Genomic DNA, 16,508 nt, shown 5'->3' with positions numbered 1-16,508 from the left:
ACAAGAAGGGAGGGAAGGGGCAGATGGGCCACCGGGGGAGTAGAGAAATTGAGAGAGAGGAAGGAAGGGAAAGGGTGCGGTGTCTGTTTGCTCTGACAGTTTAAAGATTAATTAAGCTGGGAAAAATGGAAACGGTCTAGTCCAAGTTTATTACTCCGATTGTATATTATAAAAACAAGAATAGTTTTATCATTAAAAAAAACCCCACCTATTTCCCATGTAAGTATCCTCCGAGGCTACAGAGAGAGCATTTTACCTCTTTTGCCCCTCTGGTACAGGAAACAATCATCTACAGAATGCTTGGAGGCATCACAGATTCTTTGAAGTAAATTGGTTTCTTTTCATTTTGAGTCTTACCTCAACAATAACTTTGTTCTCTTAAGAATTCTCTTGAGAGGTTTGAAGGCAACTCCCTTTGTTAGCTGTAGCAGAACTTGTTGGCCCGCAGCCAGAAAGACGATTTGCAACCCTCAGAGATATAAAGAGGGTCACCTCCTATGATGTTTGGGTCACTTTTGTAGTCTTCCTTTTGCCCCCATGCCATTGACCCTGTATATTCCTGTCCCCAAATCTTAGATGTGAATTTCAGAGACAGAATGTTTGTGAGGAAAAATGCACTAACATCATTCCGTTGCAAAAGACCATTGGGGTTCTTTTTTTTCCCCAGGAGATAACCGGGCAGGCAGCACAGTGAGACATGATATGAGGGAGCGTTGGTTCATAGCTTCATTTACTCACTCACTGGTCATTTCTTTGCGCACGTTTATGGCCATGGGCTGTGCCAGCGCCTGGATACGGCAGTGACAAGTAAGGCATTCTAGCCTTCAGCTAGCAAACCTTCTGGTAGGCGGGGATAAACAGGAGCTAGTGGCTGCCCCGTGGGCTCGTGTGAGGACAGAAAGCACTGACTCAGCAGTCGGTCAAGACCCGGAGGAGGCAGAGGAGGCTTTTTCTAGAGGAAGTGATTCTGGAAAAATACCTGAGGCTGGTAAGAGAGAGCCAGGTAATGAGCTGGAGCTCAGAGCGTGTAGGCAAGACAGAACCTGGTATGTTTGGAGCACTGAAATAAGTTCCACGACGCTGGAGTGGATTTTACTGAGGAGAGTGGTGGTGAAGTGACAGCCTGTATTGGAGGGTCCTGAGCTGGCCCCTGTGATGGAAGGAGGGGCTGGTGGAAACCTTCGGTAATAAGGGCATGTCTGCCTCAGAGGAGACACTGGGTGGCCGGATGGTCTCGGGGAGTGGGGAGCCAGCAGTGTGCTTTGCCCCTTGCTCTCTCCTTTTTAGGTCACAAAGCCTACTGTCCCCAGGCTACTGGCAGCTGGCTAGGGCTCTTTCCTGGGCAATTCCCCTGGTTTTCAATTTTTTGAGACACAGGAAAACATTTTTTTCTCATCAGTTTCTTACTATCTTTTACGGGCATCCTGCATCTGGCATACTGAAAAGTTCTTAGGCTTTTTTTCCCCTGGCAGCAGTCAGGCTCGCATAGGCTTGCTAATGCATTGGAAGTGTACGATGTGCCAGGCTCGGTGCAGCTGGGGGTCGTGGATTTCAGTGTGCTGCCTGCCTGGTCCCCTCAGTACACCGAAAGGCTGAGTACTTGCTAATGTCCACACCACCAGTAAGGGCTAGAGCTAGGATTTGGATCCTGTTGGGATTTACTCCCCAAATTTGCCTATGACTTCTCAACGCCTCTGAATCCTTCCAGGAATCCTATGCTGTTTAACTAACTACCTTGGTAAATAATTCCTTTGCTCTAAGAAGTGAATTTAATGATGGGATATGAAATGCCAAGGGGAAAGGCAGAGAGGGAGTTTTCATTTGAGTGAGTGGGCTTTGGGGGAGGCCCCTGAGTCACGTCACTTAGTCACTTTGATTGTGGACAGGGAGAGTCCTACTGCTGACACAATCCCTTGGAAATTATTGGAATGAATAGGGCAATGGCCTCTGAGATAATACTTGCTGATTTTCTGTCTCTGGAATCAGAAGACTTGGAAATCAGAGACTCAGCTGCAGAATGATTCTGTGGCCTCTTTTGGATCAGAAATTGTGTTAATAACAGATACCTCCAATCTTCCTTGATACACTGATGCAGTGCATTAGAAAATGATTTTTTAAATGCTTGGGACTTCCCTGGTGGTCCAGTGGTTAGGACTCTGTGCTCCCAATGCAGGGAGCCCAGGTTCGATCCCTGGTCAGGGAACTAGATCCCACATGCGTGCTGCAACTAAGAGTCCGCATGCCACAGCGATGATCCCGCGTGCTGCAACAAAGACCCGTGCTGCAACAAAGACCCGCAGCAGCCTAAATAAACAAACAAATAAATAAATAAATAATATGTTTTTTTAAAGCTCAGGTATTTTTATAAAATTAAATCCACAATCAGCTTTATAGGCTTATATATTCTATTAACATAGAAGAACCGAGAAGTTATGAGAGCCAGAGAGAAGACAGCACTAAGTCAAAATAATGTTTTTTTTTTAAAAAAAATGAAGCCGTATCTCCAAGGAGCCCAGAGCTCTCCTTACATGTTACGTTTTCTCTGTGTTGAATTTGTTTGGTTATTGTGGTGCCTGAGTATTAGTGGTTCAGATGAACATGGAAGAAATGCTAGCTTTGGGAGAATATTAGAGAATGAAATAAGGAGATTCAACAAGGATGGAAGTAGGAAGAAGGATGTCGAGATACTGCCACGCGTGTCGTTCTCAGAGGCAGAGAGGCCCCTCATGGGCTTGGATGCTAGGGTTCAGGCCCTGCCATATCCCTGGGATAAGTTGTTCTCTGGGAGAACAACAAACAATGAAATTGTGAAAAGACTCCAGTTTTAAGGTATAGTTATACCCACAAGTGTCCATAACCCACAGGCACCTCTTTACACAGGGAAATTCTCAAGAACGGAATTTCAGAAGAGAACACGCAAACCGACCGATCAAGTGAATAGAAGGGAAAAGCTTGTCAGCAAAAGAGAGAAAAAAGGCAGCTGTTGCTAAACCGTCAGCAAGACGCTGCTACTTAAAAGATCTGATATTTTGACCATACCAACACTCTCCAGATTATCAGTTTTCACCCATGCTGATCTTTGTCCTGATGGCAGCGCTGGCAATGCACTTCTTCTTCTTCTTCTTTTTTTTTTTTTTTTTCTTTTGTGGTATGAGGGCCTCTCACTGTTGTGGCCTCTCCCGTTGCAGAGCACAGGCTCCGGACGCGCAGGCTCAGCGGCCGTGGCTCACGGGCCCAGCAGCTCCGCGGCATGTGGGATCCTCCCGGACCGGGGCACGAACCCGCGTCCCCTGCATCTGCAGGCGGACTCTCAACCACTGCGCCACCAGGGAAGCCCTGCACTCCTTCTTGAGGTGTTTCTTCCTCCATCTTCCCATGTGCATTTGGGGTGGTGGATGTCATTTTACCACACACTCTGTGGTCTGAGCAAAGTTCTCCTTTTAGTGGGAGAAGGCCACAGCTACTGTGCACTGCAAGTCCAGCCTCACCCCAAACGGGGCGTGACAGGCAATATGTCAAGAGGGCCCAGCAGCCTGAGGCAGAGTCCCGGCAAGGAAGGCTTTGGTGGGTTCTCAGGCATCAGGGAAAGTGCTAGAAGGAGAGAGGCAGGTGCCAGCTAAAGGGCACATGTAGATCGGCAGCGGGTAGAAATCGCTAAGAAGTTGACAACCCAATGACTGTGATTTCAAGAAAAGATTCTAATTAGGAAACTTAATACCATAGAGTGTGTCTGGTCTTTAGAAATAAAATAGAAAACCAAGATAATGAAATACAGAAGTTATTTGGGAGGGTTTTGAACTTCATCTGAACTTTCTAGAATTTAGTCAGGAAGCAGGGCTGAAAGACTGATTATCACAAATACCCCCCTTCCTACCGGCCCAATCCTGGTGGGTTCCTGAGGAGTCTGGGGAGAAATGGTGAAGGGGGGCTGGACAGTTTCCTTGTGAAAGAAGCAAGTGAGAGGAGGCGATTACAAGCGGGAAACTGCTCAGAGCACTCGGGCCCCCAAGGGATCCTCTGCCTGGTGGGCCTATTCTCACCCTTGCTGCAAGGACTCACTCAGCTCTTCCCCTCGATGGAAAACAGACCAGGTCCAAAGATGGATCCTCAGGACTTCAAGCTCTCCAGGAACCTCCAGAAATCTTAGGAAGAACACACTGACTTTTCTGTCTGCTGAACTCTGGGGCAAGTCTGGCACAGTTTGGTTGGGATCTGGGAGGAGAGGTTGGGCCCTACGAGCTTTTCAACTTCCAAATGTGGACTCCTAGCCAGAGGACAGATATGAGACAATGAAACTCTACTTAGGCCATAGGCCCTGGAGGGGAAACTTCATGGTCAGCCTGCAGGGAGAATGATCAGGCCCAGTACCCTGGCTGAGGAGTCCCTCTGGGGCCCAGAGCTGTTAATAAGATCTTTGCAGCACAGAAAAAATAAATTGGAGAATTTGCTCCTGGGGGACTTCCGAAGTCATAAATGCTATTTAACACCTACTGGTTTACTGCAGATCTGCAAGCACCCCTTTCAACGATGGGCTGACTTCACAGCTATGAGGTGTGAGGAAGTAAATGGCATTCAGAAGGCAAAGGAGCATTAGGCTGGCGGTGTGAGACGGAACTTGCACTTTGAGGCATTTGGGGAGAGACAGGGTGGGTGGACGATCAGAGTAGCAGAATCTGAGGTGTTGACTGCATGGAAACAGGGCCCCATGTTGTTCACACCCCTGCTCCCTATTTATTCTGGAAGCCTGGAGACCAGCTCAGTTCCTCATTCAAAATATGTTATAATCTCAGATCTTTTCATTTGTATTTCTGTTTTGGTCTCCAAGCATTTAATTCACTTTATCCCTTGAAAAAATTCTAAAAGTGCAAGACTGTTCCTGGGAGGCTAAAGAAGTTTCCGAAGCTTTAAGCTTCCACCACGACATTTGGAGCCTGTTACAACCGAGGGCTGAGCCAGCAGTTTTGGATTTCAAAAACGAGGCACTCACTGATACTTCTCTGTTTTGTGGGGCATATTAGTTTTGCACTCCAGGGCCTCTGGGATTTTGAGGTTGTAGAATCTTCCCATTCAGAGGGTCGAATCCTCTTTGCACAACTTCAGGGAGCTAAGTCGGTGAGGCTTTGCAATAATAACAGCTAATGATGCTGAAAGCTCAGCCTCTGTGCAACTGGTGCTGCGTCAAATCTCGGAGACAGAGTTTTGAGTGAAGTAGAAAAGAATAGCTTTATTGCTTTGCCAGGCAATGGGGGACACAGTAGACTCCTGCCATTGAAACTGTGTGTCCCAACCCAGGAGGATTTGATGAGTTTTAGAGCAAATGATTCAAGGATGGGGCTGCTGAACAAGATTAGCGTGTGTGCAGCACCTACACTCTTCATCTGGTCTCAGGTGATCTTCTTTTTTTTTTTTTTGGCCATACCATGCGGCATGTGGGATCTTAGATCCCCCGACCAGGGATCAAACCGTGCCCCCTGCATTGGGAGCACAGAGTCTTAACCACTGGACCGCAAGTCCCTCAGGTAATCTTCTCAATGAGCTTCTCTGGTTTCTTTAATGTGGCCTCAGGTGGTCTTCTCCGGTATGAAGAATGCTGACATCTTCCATTTGTTGGGTTTTAATTCTATGAAGAGCTTAAAGACTTTGTTATGTGTATCCCTTGAGGCAGAACCAGGACCCTGTCCCAAGGCTGCACTATTGTTTCTTGGCTGCCCCTCCCTTGTCTTTGCATCCCTTACCTTCCCGGATTAGCAACTGTTTGAATCTGCCCTTTGGATCTCAGGGAAGGTCATGGAGGTTGGAGTCTGTTCCCCACAAGGAAGGGGGAATAGAAAGGCTTCTGTGCCAGGTTTCACTAACATATGCTGCTTTCTCCTCTGGTCCAGGCTCTGACCTCAGTGCCACTCACATGTTTTCTTGCTTAATCCCCACAACAGCTCAGAGAAGTAAGGACTATTGTCTTCATTATCTCCATTTTACTGATAAGAAACTGAGGCAGGGAGATAAAGGCAGCTGTCCAAGGTCACAGAGAGCTGGTGAGTGAAAGAACCAGGATTCAAACCAGAGTTTGTGTTCTTACCTGCTGCTCTACTACTGCTTCCCTGCAGCAGAGAGGAACCCTTGTCATTCCTTTCACCATTTTTATCATTAAGTCATCTCTCAGCCTTTGCTTTTATATTTTTACAAATGCTCTGAGATCCTTTTCGCCTCTTTAATCATATGCCTAAGCCCACACTTTGAGGTTTAATCATAGTAGTAAACATCATTGTGTGCTCACCCTGTGCAAAATACTTCACGTTCTTTATGCTGTTTACAGGAAACTGAGACTCTGAGAAGATAAGTTATTTGTGCAAGATTCCCAAGCTTGAAAGTGGCAGATTTAGCTCTATGACCTTACACCAACATTTCTATGAACTTCCAAGGGAATGTTCTATTTGCCATTGCACAGTATGCAGTAGCTCTGGGAGCTAAAATCCAAGTTATGCTCTAAAGTTATTAGGGAAGATAAAAAGCATTATTGTGGAGAGAGTTGTGATTTGCAGGTTGGGTTATTAAAACAAGCTTCCCACTATGGAGAACTTCAAACCCACAAGGACATGTCGGTTGGATGTAGACGTAAGTGAGGAGGAGGAGAAGACTCATGGGGCTGTGAATTCACCTGGACCATCAGATTCTGTAATCTGTGTCTAACACATGCACTTTATGAGCCTGGTCTAGTGATTAAGAGTTTACCAAGTTCCCTCAAATATGTGTTTGGCATAATAAGGTATGCAAAATCAGTAGAGGACTGTCCCTTCCTCTTGCAAGTCTCATAATCTGGAGAGGCCAGTGTAATGTCTGCCTAAGATGTATCTATCAAAGCACATGAAGAATTAATTTCAGGCTGCTGTAGTTTACTTACGAGTGCTGCAGGAGTGATAAAAAAGACCCGTGAGAAGTGTCCGTTGGGTAAGGTGACATGCAGAAGGTGATACGGGTGTTGAAGATGGCTTGACTAGAGTTGGGCACCCGGCAGATCGGGGAGGAGGGGGAGAGAGAAGAGGGGAAAGGCAGAGATAAAGAGAACACAGTGAACGGTACCCGAAGAAGTGCAAATCCAGGTTTCCGCTGCCTGGCGTTGGGGAGTGGCAAAATAATAGCAATAATGTCAGCTTTATGGTTTTCAAAGTGTTTTTACATCCATTATTGCATTTGTTCCTCTCAGAGCTCTTTTCTGATATGGAGTCCAGGGGCAGCATTACCCTCATTTTACAGACACACTTCCACAAAGAAGCTAAGAGATGTGTTAGCCAAGACCATGTGTACCTAGAAACTGGCAGACCCAGGACCCAGACTTCTGTGCTTTTCCCACCATCTGTCACTTTGTGGCAGCCTCCACTTGCTGAATCTCGTTTATGAAAATACAGGTATTGCTGGGACAAGGGGTGCAAAGTCTTAGAGCTAGAAAGTGGGACAGTTGGGAGTCAAATCACATCTACTGGACTTCAGATTCGGTGTACATTCTACTCTAGCCCTGAACAGGTGTCTGATGTTGAAAAGATAGGACAAGAAATGAACAGAAGAAGGCATTGAAGTCATTTGTAGGAGATGGGCTGAGAGTAAGAAGGTGTCTCAAGAGAAGAGAATGCATCTTCCCTCCCGGACTTCCTCCAAAAACAAACCCTTCACAGCAGCTGAGCTGAGATGTTCTCTCTTCTCTGAGAAAGTGGTCACTTTTCCCAACCCCTGCTTCTTTATCAGCTTCCTGGCCTTGAGGTCCCGCCCCACCCCCTCTGAACACTGATAAGCTTTTTGTAAATCTCTTGACACTTGACACTTTTTAACCCCACTGACCACTCCCCCCTCCTTGAAGTTGCATTCTTTTTTTTTTTTTTAAACCTGGGTCCTCAGCAGTGAAAGCGTGGAGCCCTAACCACTGGACCACCAGGGAATTCCCAGAAGTTGCCTTCTTGATTGTGTCTTATCATTCGGCCAGTCTTTCTGAATCGTCTTTCCAGGCTCCCGTGCTCTTTGCCTGTCCCTTAGCTGATGTTCCCCTAGGCTCAGCGGCCATGGCTCACGGGCCCAGCCGCTCCGCGGCATGTGGGATCTTCCCGGACCGGGGCACGAACCCGTGTCCCCTGCATCGGCAGGTGGATTCTTAACCACTGCACCACCAGGGAAGCCCCTGAGGTTCTGCTCTTGGTCCTCTTTCCTCCTCTGCTCTTAAACCCCTGCAGGAGCTCCTCTACTCTTCTGGCTTCAGGTACCAAGTGCTGATGGCCCCTAAATTCATCAGGCTCTAGACTGCAATGGGACAGTTCTTGCATGTGTTTTGTCGACTTAAAAAAAAAAAAAAGTGCAATGTAAGAGTTGCAAGTTAAGTTTTAGTTGGGGCAAAATGAGGACTGCAGCCCGGGAGACAGCATTTCAGATAGCTCTGAGAAACTGCTCCAAAGAGGTGGCGGGGTGGTGGTGGGGAGAGGTCAATATGATTTTGGTGAAGGGGGAATGCATACAATAAAGCACATATTTTTGCAGAAGTTCTCATCAGGGTTACTGCTAGTCACGAGGAGCAGACATCACCATGAAGGAATTTAGTGCTTTTCTGGATATGACAAGATGCAAGAATGGGGCTCATAAAATCAGCTCCTGAAAATATCTAACTCTCTGAAGACCTGTTCTGCCCATTTTTCTCAGAGCCCCGAGTGCCTCATTCCTGATCTCCACCCTGAATTCCTTTCAGGGGGTGTTGAAGGTCAGCACTTGCAGTGGCACCTGATTTAATCCTTGTAGAGGTAGATGGCAAGTGCCAATTTGTAGTTGACAGTTTCATAAATGCTTCAAATTCAAAATGCCCCAACTTGAACTCATTTTACCACCCCAAACAGCAACTTCCTCTTATTCCTCCCTCTTCTGTTCTTTTTATCAATGTAATGTACCATTTCCCCCGCAAAATACATGAGAGGGTCCTTTGACCATCCCCACCTCCAACTGCCCCTGACCTTCCATCATTAGTCCATCCCCAACTCCAGTCAACTCTCATTCCTCTCTACTCTCAATTTCCCCCAGATATGTTCACCCCCTCTTTCCCAGACAATCACAAGAGCATCCCCACGTGTCTCTCAGGACCTAGGCTTTTGCCTTCTTCCAAAAAGTCCTGCATGTGCTGCCAGAATCACACCTTTAAAATGCAGATCTGCTCCCCACAATTCAAGGGCTCTCATCGCTCTCAAGATAGAACCCAAACTCCCCAGGTGTGGATGTAAGTCATTCTCAAACTACCCTCTGCCCACCTCATCCTTCCTTTCATGCCTCACCTCGACTATCATCTTATTTGCAGTTCCTCAAACCGTGTCCCTGCGTCTTAGGGCCTCAGTCTTTGGGCTCTGCTGCCAGGTCACAGGCTTGTACCTGAGAACCGAAGGTAAGCACACCTGTGGACTTAACAGTCCTGGTCACTGCTGATGATGGGGGCAGGATGTGTGGTCTATCCTGGCAAGGCATCAAAAAAAGTTTTTTTTCTAAGTATAAATAAAAATAACTTCCGTGAGGTTTTGAACAGTTGCAGCTTTGCGGTGACCACGAAAACATTCTAATCATCCACACAAGCTCTTCATCCTCATCAGACTTTGGTCGTGCAGCATGTTTAGTTTTCTTCATAACTGCAATCTGGAATCCCCATCTGCTGCTGCTTTGCATTGTTTCTTCTTTGTTGCTTTATTATCAGTAAAGCTGAAGGAGACAAAGCCTCAATTCTTTCTTCGTTCCAAGACCACTTTCAGTCCAGGAAGCTGTGCTCTCCCTCTAAGGCAGTGCAAACTACGCTGTCAATTTATTTCCTAATTTTCCTTGAATTTACCTCTTCATATATTTCTCAGCTTCCTGTCACATACTTAATTGGTCTGGCTGATTTTCACAGACACTTCTAACAGGCCATTTCTTTTCCTTTTTTTTTTTTTTTTTAACAGTCTAGTGAAAGTTTGCAGTGTGGTGTAGTCAAGTGTATTTTTTATGGGCGGAAAAGAACAATCAAAGTGTTTTAAAGATTTCTCAAGGGAAAGTGGCGAGCTTAATGGAGTTTTGGATGGATCTGAGTTGGCCCTGCTTTTAGTCTGTGGCTGTTAGCTACATGACATGAGGCTTCTAGGAAGGATGTTTGTGTAGTTTCTTTCTTTAGCTTTCCAAGGATTAAGATGCTCTCGGAATCAAAGTCTCAGCTTCTGTAGTTATCCTCTTCCTACAAGTGGGGCTGTTTGACAGCCTTGGACCACTCCCACTCCCGTCCCCCTCGAGCCCCTCCAGGGCCCAGAACCAATCCCAATCTGAGGCAGAGGAACTGAAGTAACTCTGGGACTCAGTGTTACACTTGGGGTAGATCTGATCCTGATTTGGCACCTCAATTCGAAAATTGGGCATCTCTCTCTTTCCCGAGATTTGGTCCCCACCTCAACAGGGGAAAAGGGCCTCTGTCTTGGCGTCCCTGGCCTGCGTCTCTGTGCCCAAAGTATTGTCCAGCACTGAGGTTCTCCAGGACTCAGGGCCTGCCTGCAATGGCCAAACCTCCTCTCAGATCCAAAGTCCTCTTCTTCCATCCTGGCCTGGAAGTACAAGGGCCTTGCTGCTTGCAGACTGACCTCCCCTCATGAGTTCTGCCTTCCTCCCCAATTGCTCAAGAAGTCCCTGTTGCTAGGGTCTGTCGTTGGTCCCCCCATATCCCTCAATTCCCTTGTGGAGCAACTGTTACCGTCTTTTTTATGATCTCTTGTCTGTGCTCATACATACCTGCTGGATCCCATGCTCTACCTATGATAAGGGACTTTTCCCAGCATCTGTAGCTGTCCTTTCATGCTTGCCACCCCCAGTGATGGAGTGCAGGGCGGGGTCCCAGGTTGCCCTTCTCATTGCAGTTTACAGGCCCTGTTGGTCTTGAGATGGGAGAAGTGCTTTTAAGGTCTTCATGGTCAAAAAGCTTAAGGACTTAGGGCTTCCCTGGTGGCGCAGTGGTTGAGAATCCGCCTGCCGATGCAGGGGACACGGGTTCGTGCCCCGGTCTGGGAAGATCCCACATGCCGCGGAGCGGCTGGGCCCGTGAGCCATGGCCGCTGAGCCTGCGTGTCCGGAGCCTGTGCTCCGCAATGGGAGAGGCCACAACAGTGAGGCCCGCATACCACAAAAAAAAAAAAAAAAAAAAAGCTTCAGGACTTGATTGCTTTCAAGTCTATTTCTACTTTTTCAGACCCTTTCCTGATACAAGCTTTTCCTAAGATTATATCCGGATCCTGGCTCCGAAGTCAGGGCTGTGTGGACGAGACTCAGTCCTTTTCAAAAAAGGCCGTTTGTAATGGAACACATCATGAGAATTCCTCTGGCTTGTCACACATCAGGCTTAGCTCCGTTGCCTGTCTGTTTGTCCTCTGAGCTCTGTGTTAACCCTGGTTCCAGTGCTCTGCCCATCCAGAGCCGACACATAATTGTGACACCTAATCCAACTCCACGTTGGCTTCACGGACTTGGTTTGTGCGTGCTGCCTGTACTATTTCTAGCGTTTCAACTCTGTACTACCTGATTTGGGGTTTGATCCTTCTGTCTTGGCCCCGCCAACCAATAGAATCTCTAATTCTCTCTGAAGTTGAGTTAAGACAAAATCTCCAAGTTTCTCTTTTTGCTGTATTCCCTTTCCCAAGTCAGGCCTACAGACTTCCAGCCTCCATGTGATTATTTCTCTGAACTGTATCTCCAAGCCCAGCTAAATGGCCTCACCATTCTCCCTGCAACCCAAGCGAGAAACCTCAGACTTGCTGGTGAGACAGATCAAAAGGGGAGGGAGAGCCATCATCCATGCAATCAGAACTGAGGCCCTGGAGTCATCTCAGAAATAGGATGTGACATATCAGCTTTGCATAGGAGAAATTTCACCTGGTCAGTCTACTCCTAGGCCTCAAAAAATCAATTTACACAAACCAGTCTCACAGGGGTCTTCTAAATTTTCACCCACAATTCCTTTTTTAAAAAATTTATTAATTTATTTATTTTTGGCTGAGTTGGGTCTTTGTTGCTGCACGTGGGCTTTCTCTAGTTGCGGTGAGCGGCGGCTACTCTTCGTTGTGGTGTGCAGGCTTCTCAGTGCGGTGGCTTCTCTTTTGTTGTGGAGCACGGACTCTAGGTGCGTAGGCTTCAGTAGTTGTGGCACGCGGGCTCAATAGTTGTAGCTCGTGGGCTGTAGAGCACAGGCTCAGTAGTTGTGGCGCACGGGCTTAGTTGCTCCACGGCACGTGGGATCTTCCTGAGCCAGGGCTTGAACCCGTGTCCCCTGCATCGGCAGGCGAATTCTCAACCACTGCGCCACCAGGGAAGCCCTTCTTTTAGTTTTTATATCATTATGTGAATTCTCAGAGTCAGTGTCTTCTAGTCAAAGGCCTATAGGAACAAACCTGTAGTTGAAAACAGTTGAGTTTATTGATTTGTGGTATCAATGCAGAATGCACTCCGTAGGAAATTAGGACATCTCAGAAAGAGAGTGTTAGGAAGGAATTATTATAGGATTTGAGCTTGTGTAATTTGGGGGTAAGATTCAAAAAAGCAGTATTTTGCAGAAATGAAAATGGTTATTAGTTCTTAGACTCTGAAAAACAGGGATCCAGACTATCATACCCAGACAAAGAAAATACCCCCCACACACACACACAATCTACCTGTTTCTTCCTAGACATCCAGAAGGTTCCCCCTACCTCTGCAGTCATGGGCTGTTCTGTAGTGTTTATCTAGGTGAGGCAAGAAATGTCTAGTATAAATTTCTCTTTGGCAAAGAATAAATTAAGAGCCATGTGATTATCCATGACAACTCTGCCTAATGAATTTACATTTAAACCAAGGCTTGGTCAAAGATAAACAAAGCTGCACACTACTTAAAGTGGTAAGACAGATTTTATTCAGTAATATACTATTGCAATAGGGAAAAGAGTCCAACATGAACTGAACTCAGAGGTAACTGGATGTTTTAAAGGGAGAGAATGAAAGAAAGGAGAGGGGAGTGAGCAGAGGCTCAGTAGAGCCAGGGAATTAAAAAATTACAGAAAGTAGAGCTTGGTGGTGCAGTGGTTAAGAATCCACCTGCAAATGCAGGGGACACGGGTTTGAGCCCTGATCCGGGAAGATCCCACATGCTGCAGAGCAACTAAGCCCATGTGCCACAACTACTGAGCCTGCGCTCTAGAGCCCGTGAGCCACAACTACTGAGTCCATGTGCCACAACTACCGAGCCTGCGCTCCAGAACCCGTGCTCCGCAACAAGAGAAAGCCACCACACTGAGAAGCCCGTGCACCACAATGAAGAGTAGCCCCCGCTCGCCGCAACTAGAGAAAGCCAGCGTGCAGCAACCAAAACCCAACACAGCCAAAAATAAATAAATTAAATAAATAAATTTTCAAAAACAATTACAGAAAGTAGGAAGGGAAGGTTGATCCAGGTGAAAAGCATCTGGGTTTGCCAACTGGCACTTATAGAGGTTAGGCTCTAACCTCTTTCCACAGAGGCTGGAGGCAGAGGCCCTGTGTCCAGGTGTGGGCTGGAACAAACAGAAAATTCTTTCAGCAGCCTTGAGTTTTCTCAGGCTATGTAAGAAGGGGAGGGTATGGTCATGCTAGAGATGCAGCCTTGAGCTGTTATAAACCATATTAGCACTTTTATGTTAGCTGTTATTCAAGTCTGTATAGGCCAAGGTTGACACCTCGTTGCCAAGAGGACTCAGAAGAGCTTGGCTAGAGTTTGATCAAGAAGAGAATCTTTGTCAGCTTCCAGAGCAGAAGCTGTGTAACTGATGACTTTCTTCAGGGTCAGAGACAAGCTTTGGATGATCCTCATTTGGGCACTGGGCAGAAGTCCCCCCAGTTTGAGGATTCAGCTTCAACCAAATAAATTAATGTTTATTCTGCATTCCAGAAATTTATCATGAAATGTAATGAAGCATACAGTAAAGGCATATAGTAAGAGTATAAGCATACAGTAAAAGTGTAAGCATACGGTAAAATATAGCCAATATTTTTTTTTTTTTTTTTTTTTTTTTTTTTTTTTTTGCGGTATGCGGGCCTCTCACTGTTGTGGCCTCTCCCGTTGCGGAGCACAGGCTCCGGACGCGCAGGCCTGGCGGCCATGGCTCACGGGCTTAGTTGCTCCGCGGCATGTGGGATCTTCCCGGACCAGGGCACGAACCCGTGTCTCCCGCATCGGCAGGCGGATTCTCAACCACTGCGCCACCAGGGAAGCCCAAGCCAATATTTTTTGACTCACGTTTCAAAGAAAAGCTAGTATTTCTGTCTGTTTCATTAAAACCTGGAAAAATGTAAGCAGGAAGTAACTTTCTGTATCTGTTTCTTTTTAATTCAGCATGGAGAGAAGACCAGTGTCCTTACCTCTGTCCATCTCCATATCAGAAATGGACCCCAATGGCAACTTCAGCAATCACAATAGCAGCAGGAACTGTACAATTGAAACCTTCAAGAGAGAATTTTACCCCATCGTGTACCTGGTAATATTCATCTGGGGAGTCTTGGGAAATGGCTTTTCCATATATGTTTTCCTGCAACCTTATAAGAAGTCCACATCTGTGAACGTTTTCATGCTAAATCTGGCCATTTCCGATCTCTTGTTCACAACCACGCTGCCCTTCAGGGTTGACTATTATCTCAGAGGCTCCAATTGGATATTTGGGGACCTAACCTGCAGAATTATGTCTTTTTCTATGTACGTCAACATGTACAGCAGCATTTATTTCCTGACTGTGTTGAGCGTTGTGCGTTTCCTGGCAACTGTTCACCCCTTCCGGCTCCTTCATGCCACCGGCGTCAAAAATGCCTGGATTTTATGTGGGGTCATATGGATCTTTATCATGGCTTCCTCAACAGTGCTTCTGAAAACTGGCTCTGAGCTGAAGGGCAATGTCACGTCGTGCTTGGAGCTGAATTCTAATAAAGTTACTAAACTGAAGACCATGAACTACGTTGCCTTGGTGCTGGGCTTTCTGCTGCCATTCTGCACGCTCAGCATCTGTTACCTGCTGATCATTCGAGCTTTGTTAAAGGCGGAGGTCCCAGAATCAGGGCTGCGTCTTTCTCACAGGAAAGCGCTAACCACCATCATCATTACCTTGATCATCTTCCTCCTGTGTTTCCTGCCCTATCACATACTGAGAACCCTCCACTTAGTCGAGTGGAAGGTGGATAAATGCAAAGAGAGTCTGCATAAAGCTGTGGCCATCACACTGGCTTTGGCAGCGGCCAACAGCTGCTTCAACCCTTTGCTCTATTACTTTGCTGGTGAGAATTTTAAGGACAGACTAAAGTCTGCACTCAGGAAGTATCATTCACAACAAACAAAGTGCAGCTTTCCTGTGTGTGCGTGTCTGTGGTTAAAAAAGGAAACAAGAGTGTAAGGGGTTATTAGGTGAGGCTGTTCCTATGTCCTTGTATCTACCTTCATTCACATGTAGTCTCCAAATGACTGTATTTATACCATTTCCAACAAAGGTCGATTCCCGAGATTTAATTGACCATGACTTTTGTTAATAAGAAGCTACTTCAAAAATTTCATTAAGTGTATCTTCAGTGTTTAAGTCTAAATAGAGAGTATAGCAGGAAAAATCCCTATTAGAGTCTTGCAACTTGAAATGTCAGACCGGGGGCTCCCCTGGTGGCGCTCCCCTGGTGGCGCAGTGGTTGCGAGTCCCCCTGCCGATGCAGGGGACACGGGTTTGTGCCCCGGCCCGGGAAGATCCCCCGTGCCGCGGAGCGGCTGGGCCCGTGAGCCGTGGCCGCTGAGCCTGCGCGTCCGGAGCCTGTGCTCTGCAACGGGAGAGGCCACAGCAGTGAGAGGCCCGTGTACCAAAAAAAAATGTCAGACTGGGAAGAAATGCTGAGCATGGTGACTGCTGCTTCTCATCAGATCCTATACCAGATCTCTGGCCCACTAGGCATTCTAAATTCTTAATTTTAAGACCACCCCAGGCTTCCCTGGTGGCGCAGTGGTTGAGAATCTGCCTGCCAATGCAGGGGACACGGGTTCGAGCCCTGGTCTGGGAGGATCCCACATGCCGCGGAGCAACTAGGCCCGTGAGCCACAACTACTGAGCCTGCGCGTCTGGAGCCTGTGCTCAGCAACAAGAGAGGCCCGCGCACCGTCATGAAGAGTGGCCCCCGCTCGCCGCAACTAGAGAAAGCCCTCACATAGAAACGAAGACCCAACACAGCCATAAATAAATAAATAAATAAATAAATAAAATTAAAAAAAAAAAAAAGACCACCCCAACATTCCTGGCTTCTCCAGCTCGTCTTCCCTCTTCAATCCCCTGAGACATAGCCAATTAACAAAGTTACCGGAGGCCCCAGAGCAGATAAGAAAAGCATCCTTAGAATTCAGGAGAAAGACTTAGACTGTGAAGAGGAAGGCTGTCCTCTAACAAAGCAGAGTCAAGGTCCCCAACAAGAACAGTGGGACAAAAACAGGGAGAAGAGAGAAAAGGGAAAAAAGAATTTCA

At 46.9% G+C, this 16,508-nt stretch overlaps 1 protein-coding gene and 1 non-coding gene across 4 annotated transcripts in view; both read left to right on the top strand.

Annotated features, from left to right (window-relative positions):
• The window catches only part of CYSLTR2 (cysteinyl leukotriene receptor 2), a 67,473-nt gene extending 51,249 nt beyond the window's left edge, over positions 1-16,224 (top strand). The window contains exons 1-2 of one of the 3 annotated variants that reach the window (XM_059042274.2): positions 931-1,003; positions 14,363-15,590. In XM_059042274.2, coding sequence (XP_058898257.2) covers positions 14,364-15,407 — 1,044 coding nt within the window. In that variant the 5' untranslated portion in view covers positions 931-1,003; position 14,363 and the 3' untranslated portion in view covers positions 15,408-15,590. Of the gene's footprint in view, positions 1-930; positions 1,004-14,362 lie in introns of those variants that run through there. The other 2 variants (XM_067016692.1, XM_067016693.1) reach the window with 2 other exon arrangements.
• TRNAG-CCC (transfer RNA glycine (anticodon CCC)) lies at positions 2,131-2,203 on the top strand. The gene has a single exon. It is a non-coding gene; the product is annotated as a tRNA-Gly (tRNA).
• Positions 16,225-16,508: the final 284 nt, after the last annotated feature.

Source organism: Kogia breviceps, chromosome 16, assembly GCF_026419965.1.
Source record: "Kogia breviceps isolate mKogBre1 chromosome 16, mKogBre1 haplotype 1, whole genome shotgun sequence".
NCBI lineage: Eukaryota > Metazoa > Chordata > Mammalia > Artiodactyla > Physeteridae > Kogia > Kogia breviceps.
The sequence above is the reverse complement of the archived record's forward strand: the minus strand, read 5'-3'. Positions and strand labels throughout refer to the sequence as shown.